The sequence below is a fragment of the Callithrix jacchus genome, chromosome 13, assembly GCF_049354715.1.
Source record: "Callithrix jacchus isolate 240 chromosome 13, calJac240_pri, whole genome shotgun sequence".
NCBI classification, from domain to species: Eukaryota; Metazoa; Chordata; class Mammalia; order Primates; family Cebidae; genus Callithrix; species Callithrix jacchus.
The window spans coordinates 105,545,620-105,558,775 of NC_133514.1; the positions used below are offsets into that span (position 1 = coordinate 105,545,620).

The window sequence follows — 13,156 nt, forward strand, 5'->3', positions numbered from 1 at the left end:
CAGTGAGACAATCAGCCCAACAGAAATATAGGTGAAAGACATAAATAGGTGATTCTTAGATGAGGAGACCTAAACAGCTGTTACACAGTGTGCAGCCTCACTGGTAGTCAGGAAAATGCAAATGGAAACAGGTGTCATCTCATGCTCAGCAGAGTGACAAAATGTTTTGAAGTCTGACATCAAGAATATGAAGCAGTGACAACTCTCAGGGGCACTGCTGATGGGGATATAAATTGACGCAACTATTTTGGACAGAAATTTGGCACTGTGAAATGAAGTTGGAGATAATTATATGCTGCTGTCCAGCAATTCTGCGTCTATGAAAATTGTTACACATGTGCAAAAGAGGACTTGGGCACAGATTCCTGAGGCAGCATTGTTTCCAAGGGCAAATACCAGAAAATTGCCTGAACATTTCAAATGTTAGTAAAGTTTAAATAAATTAAGTCTTTGTGCTAGGTAATAATTAAAATAAAGGATATTTATAGTACAGTTGGCTCTCCATCTCTGCATTGTTGGGTTTAACCAACTGTGAGCTGAAAGTATTTGGGGGAAAAATTGCATCTGTACATGTACAGACTCTTCTTATTGTCGTTTTTCTCTAAACAATACAGCATAACAACTATTTACGTAGCATCTACCTTGTATTAGGTATTATTAGTAATATAGAGATGATTTAAAGTATACAGGAGGTGTGCACAGATTATATGCAAATACCGAAGGACAGTTGTATATTGAAGCCTGTAACACCTATATGTGTTTATTAGCACACATGTATGGATAAGGTAAATATTTGTACTAGAATGTTTGAACAAGTAAGGTCCTAGTTAGCCTCTGTAGAGGGATGAAGGGGAATGGAATGGAGGACGACCTTCATTCATACCTGTGTGATATTTTCCTTAGAGGGAAATACAGAGAAGTCTAGAAGGTGGTATACATGGGTGTTTGTTATAGTAATAGATACGTGTTTGACTACTTGAAACTCTTCATTTTTTAATGGTTAAAAAAGAGTTCTATCTGAAATTGGATGTTTTAGTTTTGTAGGGACATACTCATATTAGACTTTCCTAGTTTTGAATAACATTGATTTGCTATTAGGTGGAAAACATTTGAGAGGATATAAAAGGTAATTCAGAGTATACTGTGTTTTTGAAAAGGCTTCTTTAAGTTAACTTCTACATTGAGAAATGCTTAGAAGTGCTTCATACAGCTGTCACTGGTGGTTATCATCATGCACACTAGTAGCATCCTTCTGTTGGTTTTTGCTGCAGCATTTCATGTAATAAGTTACTTTTTCCTCTCTTCTAGATGTATTGCAACATGCCATAATCCACAAGAAGCATACTGGGAAAAGTCCCATTGTGAAGTAGGTGTCCTGTTTCAAAAACAAAAAGTTCCTTGGTACATTTTAAGATCATTGTAACATTTAATTAAACTCCTGATGTATTTGACTATAATTCTGTCACTGCTATTTATTTCTCTATTCTTTGTTTCCTTTTCTCACTTTTTTTGCCTCCTTTTAGGCTGTTTTTGTTCTGTTTTTTTCTACTAGCCTTGATAGTTTTACGGTGTTTTTAAATTCTTCTAGTGGTTACCCTATAGAGTATATTATATATCTTTGACTCATTAAAGTTGGATATTAATTTGTGCTTGTACTGTTCCCAAACAATTTGAAGACCTTAGATTACTGTAACTTCATTATTTCCCGCTAACTTGTAAGCTGTGGCTGTCATGCATTTTAATTCACTGTTAACATTTTAAGCCCCATGAAACCTTTTCACAGTGTTCGTGTAGACACTGATTCCTTCCTGTGTCTCTGAACATCCACCTATGATCGTTTTCCTTCCAACTGAAGCAAACTTGCATATTTTCTATACTCAATCTGCCAGTGATTAATGCACTTAATTTTTATTTGGAAAAAAATGTTTATTTTGCCTTCATTTTTAAAAGATACTTTTGTCACATGTGGGATTCTAATTGGGCAGTTATTTTCTGTGAGCTTTTTGAAAGTATAGCTTCCTCATCTTCTAGGTTCTCCCTTTATTTCCTTGCATCTTATTCTCTCTGCTAACCTCCAGTTTCTCCTGCAGATGACATAAAATCATCTGTGTGATTTCTGACTCATACCACGTTAGTGCTCTGCTCCTCGAGTATGCACTGTGAGACTTTCCACTTCTTGCCTCAGGACCTTTGCTTCATCCACAGGAAGCTGCCTCCATCCTTTGGGTCTGTCATTCTGGGAGGGCCCAGAGGCTTGGGTGCCCTGTTGCTTCCAGCCTCCACTGTGGACTCTTCATTGCAGTCCTTTGCCATTTTATTCTCTCCACTCCCTTGCTCCTGCTTTTTAGGATCACTTCCTAAATAAACGCTGTTACTCTGGACTCTGCGTTTGAGAGGAACTCACACTTAAATCATTTGGCATCCAGAGTTTCAGTCAGTCTTACCACTGCCCTTTTGAAGATAATGTGCATTTCTCTCTGATTGCTTTTAAGGTTTTGTCATTGTCTGGTTTTCAGCCGTTCTCCTAGCTTCCTTTGCATGAATTCTCCTTGAATCTGTAGCTTGATGTCTTTTGATTTTAGAAAACTCCTAGCTCTTACCTCTTCAAATATTTCTTCCCCACTTTTCTCTTGCTCCCTCTTCCAAAACTCCAAATCCTTGTATGTTAGGTTTTTCATCATGTCCCATGTCTTTTAAGCCTTTTTTGTTTTTCATATTTTTTTCACTCTCAGTGCTTTAATCTGTTTTCTTCTGACCAAATTTCTTCTTCATTGATTTTCTTCATCTGTTTCCCCTTCACTGTTTTTCCATCTATTTCCCGTTTGTTGAGTTTGTAATGTTAGTTTATTTTACAGTTCTAGAATTTAAATTTTTTGTGTTTTCCAAATTTCTCTTCCAATATCCTCAATCTTGTATTTGCTGACCATGTTAAGCACTGTTACCTGAAAGTCCGTGTCCAATAAGTTTATTATCTGGATTCTGTTTGGGCCTATTTCTCTTGTTTTTTGTTCTCATTATCCCTCCCTTCATGTGCCCAGTTACTTAAGTACTCAGGACAGCAGTGCTCTCAAGATGCAGGGTTGTATAAGCCTCTCTGTCCCGACTGTTAGCAGTGTATAATGATCACCATCACATAGCATCTAAAAGAGTGTGCAGCTGTTACTATTCTTTTTAGAGACAGATACTAATGATAAATAGATGTGTAGTGGTTTATTTCTTATAATATACTTGTTTTTTCTTAGACCTATCACTAGGTATTCCATCAGGAAACTAATATACTGAAGAAAGGCTTACTGTAACTTCTTCACTGACATGAAATAACAGTTTATTATTGAGGACAGATTTTCACACTTTTATAACCTTTTCTTTGGCAGCACGATTGGTACGAGTTGTTCTCCTTTGGATGGGCTTACCATGCAATATTCTGAACAGAATGGGATTGTGGATTGGAGGAAGCAAAGCTGTACCGCCATTCAGCACCCAGAGCACTGTGTGACCTCAGCTGACCAGGTGTGTGGGGAGTTTGTTTTGCAGCTGTGTAGTTAAAGCATTGTTACTCTGTAAGAAAAAAATTAAGTTCTGTGAGCTTTCAGTCAGACAGTATATCTGATAAGAAAGGCAGGAATGTTGAAGTATTAGACTTTATACTTATATATGAGCTAAGCCCTTTTGAGACCTGAAAGTGTATTTAGATTACTTTTATTGCTTATGTAAAATTAGTACACTTTAATATGACATCTCACCAGGCGCCATGGGTCACTTCTAATCCCAGCACTTTAGAAGACCAAGATAGGAGGATTGCTTGAGGCCACACATTTGACCACCATGGGCAACATAGTGAGACCCTGTCTCTCTAAAAAATTTAAAAATTAGCTGCGTGTGGTGGTGCATACCTGTAGTCTCAGCTACTTGGGAGGCTGAGGCAGAAGAATCGCCTGAGCCCAGGAGTTCAAGGCTACTGTGAGCCATGATTACACCACTTCACTTCTGCCTGTGCAACAAAGTGAGACCCTGTCTAAAAAATAAATTTAAAACAATAAAAATTTAAAAAATAATACCTTCACTGTTTATTCTAAGAAGACGTATGTTAGATTGTTATGCCCAAATTTTTTTTTAATTGCATTTTAGGTTTTTGGGGTACATGTGCAGATCATGCAAGATAGTTGCATAGGTACACACATGGCAGTGTGTTTTGTTGCCGTCTTCCCCTTCACCCACATTTGGCATTTCTCCCCAGGCTATCCCTCCCCCCTTCCCCCCACCCGCTGTCCCTCCCCTATTCCCCCCAGTAGACCCCAGTGTGTAGTACTCCCTTCCCTGTGTCCATGTGTTCTCTTTTTTCATCACCCGCCTATGAGCAAGAATATGCAGTATTTCATTTTCTGTTCTTGTGTCAGTTTGCTGAGAATGATGTTCTCCATTATGCCAAAATTTTTTGCTCTTGAAAAAATTGAAAGAAGGATTCACATTTCAATCACTGTCTTGCTATTTGTGATGTAAATTTTCCAACTGACCTTTCTTCATAAATAGTTGAATCAGTTTACCGACACTTGAGAGTGCATTAGGGGATGTTTGCTTTCTTAAGATTTGGGTGTGATCAGAGAGCGGAATGCTCTTAAGTATGTTTAGTGTCATATGGCCTCACAGATATGGGGGGAGGTCCCTATGTATATGTTACAAGTATGGAATGAAACTTCTCTCTAGAAAATAGAATCGTTAACTTGATGTTGTCTCTAGCCAACACTCAGATCCAAATGTTAACTCTTCTTGGAATGTGTTTTTATACATTAAAGCATATTCTGAGAAACCATGAATAGTTTCAGTAATAACTGATGTCCTATTTTCAAAGCCTGTCTGAATTTACTTTCCCTGCTTCAGTGCCTGCACCCTCTTTTCTTAGAGTTGACATAATTATGTGTTGACAGTTTTATCAGATTGCATTTTAAGAGAACAGCAGTAAACCTACAGCAAGTACCAGTCACTTGATTATGTTTCATTTTATAGTCAAACAGAATGTAGGTTCATTTTAAAGGAAAAATAGAAAATAATACTGTATGAATCATGAGGAAAATATTCATGTATTTGTCACAGAACACATAAATTTTTTTAGTGGTTCAAATGGGAAACTTCAGAAATAGGTTGGAAATCAACACTTGTTAGAAATACAACTGGGAATATATATTAATGTTTACTATCAGAGTAAAAACATCAGTACGGTTTAGCTTTTGTCTGATTTGTCTTTTTATTCTTTCTACTAGCATTCTGCTGAAAAACGGAGTTTATCCTCAATAAATAAGAAGAAAGGAAAGCCACAAGCAGAAAAGTAGGTTCATTGTAATGTTGCCAGTAGTAGGGATTGGTAGGGAAAGACAGCACACAGCCTTCGGCAATCAGCATGTTTCGTTTGTAATAGTACACAACGTAGTATTTTCTAAGTTAGTTTTCTTTATATTTTTAATTCTGAGTTTAACTGTTTTGGTTCAAAATATTAATATATGCAGATGATAAAAATAAAGCTACTGTCAAATACTGCATCCAGTGTGGAGGGGGTAAAATGCTTACAGCTTTCCACTGAAGGGTGACTCTTAATCGTATTTAGATTATTCCTTACTAAAAAAATTTAAAAAGTCTTGAAAGGAATTTTATCAGTACTGTACTGAATGTATTTGGTAGATAACCTTATAAAAATGCTGGTAATATGTTCATTTGGTTTAGGGAGAAAATTAAGAAAACTGACAACAGATTGAATAGTAGAATAAATGGTATTAGACTCTCCACTCCTCAGCATGCCCATGGCGGTACTGTGAAAGGTAAGAAGGTTGTTTTTCTTTCAAATACCCCTCACCTAAATATACCCAGCGTAATACTTACTGTATTGATAGGTATTGAGCTGTTGTGTCAAACCCTAATACTATAATTTTACCTTGCATTGATATGTATGACTATTTCCAAATTAAACAGTTCTGAAATCCATACAGTTAATTTAGGGAAGACACCCAGCCATGAGGGTGAACATTGCCTTTGTCTCAGTTATTCTCACCGGCCCTCCCTTCTGGCAGCAGCAGTCCCCCAGGTTGTCCTTCTCCAGCCAGTCTCAACTCAGGAGACAGGTCCAGGGCCATTCGAGAGCTCTGTTTTGGCTTTGCCAGCCACTCATGAGAGCATTTCTATGTAAAGTCATTTTTTAGAATACTTTGACTTCTTCATGATTTAATAACCATCCTTTATGAAGTTTTATGAGGCTTTAGGGGAATGTCAACCCTCATTTTTGTTATACTAGATTTATATGGCTTCCATCTACCCACCGTTATTTTAAAGTCCCTTTATTTTTAGGTTCAAGGTTCATTTGGTTTGAGAAATGCCCTTCTGCAGCTTCATTGATTACTTTTCATATTTTGTTTATCTTTACTATTAATTGTAACTATTAAAAAAGAATAAGAACACACAGACCTCTAGGAGAACATTTTATCCCTGGGTGCCCTGATACATTTATTTAATGATCCCACAAATATGATATTTTAATTTAAATGTTATTCTAATGTTAGTACATTCTGTTGTGATGTAATATGAATAACCCGAATATATTTCTTAAAAGTTTGAGTATAATTTTAAACTATATATTTGTATAGAAAGACTAAATAGTGATAAAAGAAAAATGGTTACCTTTTGAATCTAAAATCATCTGGGCCAGGTGCAATGGCTCATGCATGTAATCCCAGCACTTTGGGAGGCCAAGGCAGGTAGATCACCTCAGGTCAGGAGCTCGAGACCGGCCTGACCAACATTTAGTAGAGATGAGGTTTAGTAGAGATGAGTAGAAACCGCAGCTCTACTAAAAATACAAAAATTAGCTAGGAATGGTGGCAGCCACCTGTAATCCCAGCTACCTGGGAGGCTAAGGAAGGAGAATTGCTTAAACCCGGGAGGCGGAGGTTGCAGTGAGATGACATGATGCCATTGCACTCCAGCCTGGGAAACAAGAGCGGAACTCTGTCTCAAATAAATAAAATAAAAACATCTGGCCAACTCGTTGAATCATTGGAACTATGGGGAAAATGACATGGAAAACCCGTCTTGTCTATAGAAGGATCTTGCTACACTTTACTCTCTCTGAAGTTCCCCTGATGGTGATGGCAGCTTAACAGAGGAGGAGGAAAAAGCCAAATGAGGAAGACGGAAGTCTGTAGACATTTGGAGATTGACTCTGCCAGACCTCCCTGTCTCTATTCTTTTTCTTTCTAGATCATTTTCCATGCTGCTATTATATTTATTTTCTAAAGTACCATTTTCTGAATGAAATTCCTGCCCTCCCCAAAGTCTCTCTGCCTCTTATCTCACAGTGTTTGGGATCTACTGCTTACTAAAGAAGTTTGCAACTGTTCTTTCCATGTTAGCCCATTTCCAGAGGAGAACCATGTGGACTTTGGTCAGAGACAGCTGTGGGTTTGAGTGTCATGCTCCACCAATAAATAAATAAAAGAATGTTCATCATCATTTTAGTTTATTCCCCAGTGTTTCTTCCACTCCATTTCTTCTGTTGCCAGTTGTGGCACCAGAAAGTTTAGGAGGAAATGATGAGATGGTTGATCTTTCAGTTTCTTAGGCATGTGACCTCTCTGAAGACTTTGTTTGCTCATTTGTAAAGCAGGAGTAATGCCTGTCTCAGCAGATTGTAAGAAGTACATGTAAAAACATATGAAGAGCATTTTCCTGGTACCAAGTGCCTAGGTGTTCAATGCAGCAATTTTGTTCCTTTTCCCTGTTCTAATAAATTTAGAGGGAAACATACCTTGTATAGGTTATTAAGAACTTTGTATGCTGGGCGTGGTGGCGCCTGCCTGTAGTCCCAGCTACTCGGGAGGCTGAGGTGGGAGGATCGCTTGAGCCCAGGAGTTCTGGGCTGTAGTGCACTATGCCAATCAGGTGTCTGCACTAAGTTTGGCATCAATATGGTGACCTCCTGGGAGCGGGGACCACCAGGATGCCTAAGGAGGGGTGAGTGGGCCCAGGTTGGAAATGGAGCAGGTCAAAACTCCTGTGCTGATCAGTAGTAGGATCGCGCCTGTGAATAGCGTGAAAAAAAAAAAAAAAGTAAAAAACAAAAAAACTTTGTAACAGTACAGAGCAGCAGCTCATTTAATAATTTGGAGAGACACTGTCTTGAGGCTGAAAATACTGAGTCTTTCTGATTAGCAGTTTGTTTGGATCTTTAAATAATACATCCTAGCTTAAGATTTGTATTGTTTTACTTTTTAAAAATTTATTATTAAACTTAAATTTTTACTTCTGTTTTGAGTAATAATACATTTATATAACTCAGGATTTCAAAACGAAAAGAGATTGCTCCCAGCCCCCCTCCATGCTGGCTCCTGCCAGGACAGTCAGTGCCATCAGTTGTCTGTGTTCTTGGAGAGTCTTTTCTTTTAAAACCGAAGCTTTCTGTCTCTCTTCTGAAGAGGGGCTTATTAGCTCATAATTAAGAATGCTCACCATGGCCAGGTGCAGTGGCTCACGTCTGTAATCCCAGCACTTTGGGAGGCCAGGGCTGGTGGATCACTCTAGGTCAGGAGTTTGAGACCAGCCTGGCATCATGATGAAACCCTGTCTCTACTAAAAATATAAAAATTAGCCGGGTGTGGTGGCACCCACCTGTAGTCCCAGCTACTTGGAATACTGAGGCAGGAGAATCGCTTGAACGCAGGAGGTAAAGGTTGCAGTGAGCTGAGATTGAGCCACTGCACTCCAGCTGGGGTGACAGAATGACACTCCAGCTCAAAATAAATAAATAAATAAAAGAATGTTCATCATCATTTTGGTTTATTGCCCAGTGTTTCTTCCGCCCCATTTCTTCTGTTGCCTGTTGCCAGTTGTGGCACCAGAAAGTTTAGGGGGAAATGATGAGATGCTTGATCTCTCAGTTTCTTGTAAAAGATTGAGAATAATCTAAAGGTCTTCCAGCTTCCTTTAATATCCCACATTAAATATGTGGTTCTTTCGCCTGTGATTTATCTAAATTGTTCCTAACTCTGTAACAGACTTCTGTTGTTTATGGTTACCGATAACCAGTGTTTTTAGTGTTAGAATAGTAGCTTATGTTTTAAATTTTGTTTGTGTCATCTTTGTTATGTGCAAGACGCTTTATCATTTGAGACATGACAAAAAAATTCAAGTTTGTCTCTTTTTAAAAGGTCAATTTGTGGAGTGTCCTTTGGCATAATTGGTTTGTCTTCCCTTTCCACACCCCCTGAATCTCTAGAGGATCACATAATTTGTGATTTTAAACGTTCTTAAGTTACCACACAATTCTGAAGCACCTTCTGAATCATCAAAAGATTATGTTTAGTATAGATTTAGATTTATGTATTCAGTTCTTTGGCGCTGCAGTTTAGTATATGGCAATTGGTGATTAGACTATTCACCAGCTTTTACAGTGTAAAGAAAATAGTTTTGCAAATTATGGCATTTGGAAAGGTAGCTGCTTTTTAAAAAGCATATTCTAAAATTTGCTCTTTGAAGTTTGAAAATGCCTACTATAGTTTCACTGCCTTGAGTTTTGGTGGGCGCTACCCGGGAGCTTCCTTTTCAGTTCATTTGTAATTTGAGAATATCCTGTTGAATCTTTGATTCTCTTGATTCTTGGATTGTTCGTTTTGATATATGCTGGTTGAAATATTTATATGCAAGACTTCCATGCAAGTTCTATAGGTTTCATCATTAGTCCAATTTATGACAACTTGTGTGGCCACCGGGGCCCGTTAGATTGTCTTCAAGCAGCCATTGGTGTTGACTCCCGTCCCTTTAGTCACCTTATGACTTGTATTCAGGGCTAGTACTGAGTAAGTATCTTCCAGGTTCCTTTCCTGTAAAAATATTACCTGCCCATGGAACTCCTCTGCCACTTTCCTTGTAGCCTCATAAGATGTGCAGTTTTCCCTTGGCAGTTTGACATTTATTACTCAGAAAGAATTCAGCAGCATCGACATTCCTAATGACTTTATTTTTCTTCAGTAGTCATCCAGCATTTGAGTGGCTGAGCTAATCTAGGTCATGGTTAACAGTCTTGACACTGTTGTAAGTTTATCCCAGCCAAAAGCCACAGGTTAGTCACCTGAATTGCTCATTATACAAATTGTGTCTTTTCTCTGACACATATATTGCCCAGGCAATTAATACCCGTTATCTTTTACTGGTTCTGCCAGTTGCCATAGAAATGATTCACTAATCTATAGTTCTTAAGAACCCTCTGGAATCCCTTATTTGGGGATTTATACACCAAACATATATTGAATGCTTGCTGTGAGGCAAAAGTGTGCTAGCTACTGGGTTTACAGAGATAACAGAATATTTTCCTCAGTCAGGGCCACATAGGAAAAAACCCAAAGTTTGTATCTCTTGTCCAATACTAGATATACCTATCGTCCCTCCTTATGTGTTCAGAACAGATACGGCTAGTTGGTCATGGCAGGTCCTGTGCACCACCTCACACTACCTCAGTATACGCTTCCTCTTGAGGCAGAACTCAATGGGGCTACTCCATCTACTAGATGGGAAGCGTTTTATTCTCTTAAATACCAAATAATTTTAATTGAATAGGCATCTTGAGTTCTCTTAAAGAATGAATTTTTCAACAAGCTCTGAGAAGTTAAAATACCTAGATTCAGAAGGTAGCTCAAAGTGGTATTACTGGACAGACCCTATAAAGAACCTTAACTCTTTTTCTCTTTGAAGTCAGTAAGATTGACTCATTCTGTCCATTGTTTTAAGAATGTATTAAATATTTTCCATTAAAATTGTAATTTAATAATCAGTTTTCATCTAGATCAAGGACAAGATTTTTTATAGGGTTGTAGGGAAACAGAAGAAAATATTTACAGCTAAAATTAATTTCCAATGGTTCAACTTAGAAATTTATTTAAAATGACTTAGCATGATTTTTTTAAATAGTATTTTTATTTCTAGATGTGAATTTGGACATTGGCTCTGGCCATGACACATGTGGAGAAACATCTTCAGAGAGTTATAGTTCTCCATCTAGTCCACGACATGATGGAAGAGAAAGTTTTGAAAGTGAAGAAGAAAAAGACAGAGGTTTGTTCTTTAAAGTGGGGGTATTGTTGGCATGGCAGGGGTCGGGGAGTGGAGGGAAAAGTGTGTTGTCTCTTGGTGTCAAAGACAAACAAGGAATTTTATGACCCTATAAATTCCACTAACTGATTTTTAATGTAAAATTGATATAAAGGGTATATGTAAATGATATAAATGATACAGATAGTTACCTTAGAAATTCCTAGCAGTGTTGATTTGATAAACATATTTCATTGCATATGAAGTTAAATAGGATGAAGACAGGATCATAATGAAGTAGAGTTAGTATAGAAAGAAGGAAAATGTGTGTGTTGTTAGGTGCCTATACATTTATGCTCTTTATGTCCTCTTGATTGACCCTTTTATCATTATAAGATACTTTTCTTTGTCTCTAATAACAATTTTTGTCTTCAAGTCTGTTTTGTCTGATAGTAATATAGCCAGTTCAGCGTTCTTCTAGATACTGCTTGCACAGTACTTTGATTTCTATCCTTTTATTTTAAACCTAGTGGTGTCTTTAAATATAAAGTTTGTCTCTGGCAGACAACATACAGTTAGGTTATGGTTTGGTTTGGTTTTGTTGTTGTTTGAGATGGAGTCTGGCTCTGTCGCCCATGCTAGAGTGCGGTGACACAATCTCACTCACTGCAACGTTCACCTCCCAGGTTCAAGCGATTCTCCTGCCTCAGCCCCCCAAGTAGCTGGGATTACAAGTGCCTGCCACCATGCCCAGCTAATTTTTGTATTTTTAGTAGAGACAGGGTTTCACTGTGTTGGTCAGGCTGGTCTTGAACTCCTGACCTCATGATCCACCCACCTCGGGCCCCCAAAGTTCTGGGATTATAAGCATGAGCCACCACACCTGGCCAAATTATGGTTTTTTATTCATTCTGCCGACCTCTGCTGTTCGTCCATTTACATTTAATGTAATAAGGCAGGTTTTAGTTGTTTTTTTGGTTTTTTTCTATGTGCATTATGTCTTCAGTTCCTCCTTGCACAGAGACCTAAAATCAGCCAGCAGTGAGAGCATAGGGTCTTCTCAGGCCTGCCTTGGAAAGGCATACAGCTATAGGCATGAGCAAAACCTTTCAGGTTCCCAGGAATATATTAAAGCTTTCCAAAGACTCCAGTGGCCATCTCATGCCCCATTTTTTTCATTTTAAGTTTTCTGGTCAGCCTCTTGTCAGCCCCAACTAGTAATGCTGCTTCAGGCAGCGACCTTGCTAAACAGTTGCTTCTGACTAGCCATGACAAATGTCCTGTGGGTAAGAGGCTATAACACAGAGTGAGCACTAGCTGCCAGACAGTAAAATGGTGACAGTTTGGTAATGGGGCTTTTGGGGAACTCCAAACCCATAATCCTAATGGCTGCTGGGTTTTATAGCTGGTACTACGAGAGAGAGAGAGTTTTTGCACTCATTTTGGAAATTGAGGGACAAGTCATTTACAGGGCTATTTTAGAGCTGGAAAAAGGGGGAGTGGAAGTAGGAAAGGGAAAAATGCCTTGAGGTTTTCTTTTCTTACAGATTGAGCTGTTTTTTTGAATAAACACTCCTCAGAGTGCTGTAAGCCTTTAGTTAATTGCCAGAATTTTGAAAAAGTTGGTTATTTGACAGTTTCTGCTAGGGTTTTCATTGCTTTTATGAAACAGTGGATTATTAAAGGTCTTATTCCACCATTCTAGTCTGGAGGTGAGATCTCCTTCAAAATGTCTATGTTGAATGAGAATGTTGTTCTTTACACATGATGACGACATCTGATTGGTGACACCTTGGTTATGAGGCATACCCATGCTGGTGGGCAGTATCAAGTTACTTCTTATGGTCCACCTGCAGATTAAGATCCTTAGCACATATTGTTTCAGCCAAGTGTGGTTTCTTCCTAGGCAGTCTGCAGCTCTCTGGGACCTTAGCTTTCTGTATTATGGTATCAGGCTATGTCTCAGGGAGCTATGAGTAGTGTTGCTACATCACATATAGTTAAAGCCAGTGTTTACTTTGCAGTTATTTTGTAGTCATACCAAATGTAGCATAGTTACTCTACCACCAGTTCTTCTAATCTGAGGCAACCA

General features: G+C 38.4%; 1 protein-coding gene across 6 annotated transcripts in view; it reads left to right on the top strand.

The window, feature by feature from the left end:
• Positions 1-13,156, top strand: part of ZCCHC2 (zinc finger CCHC-type containing 2) — a 75,666-nt gene that overhangs the window by 38,842 nt on the left and 23,668 nt on the right. For all 6 annotated transcript variants that reach the window (XR_013525939.1, XR_013525940.1, XR_013525941.1 and 3 more), the window contains 5 exons: positions 1,309-1,366; positions 3,375-3,510; positions 5,259-5,323; positions 5,716-5,810; positions 10,960-11,088. Coding sequence is in view for 2 of the 6 variants with exons in the window: in XM_008979921.3 (XP_008978169.2) it covers positions 1,309-1,366; positions 3,375-3,510; positions 5,259-5,323; positions 5,716-5,810; positions 10,960-11,088 (483 nt within the window). In the remaining 4 variants the exon portion in view is untranslated. The remainder of the gene's footprint in view (positions 1-1,308; positions 1,367-3,374; positions 3,511-5,258; positions 5,324-5,715; positions 5,811-10,959; positions 11,089-13,156) is intronic.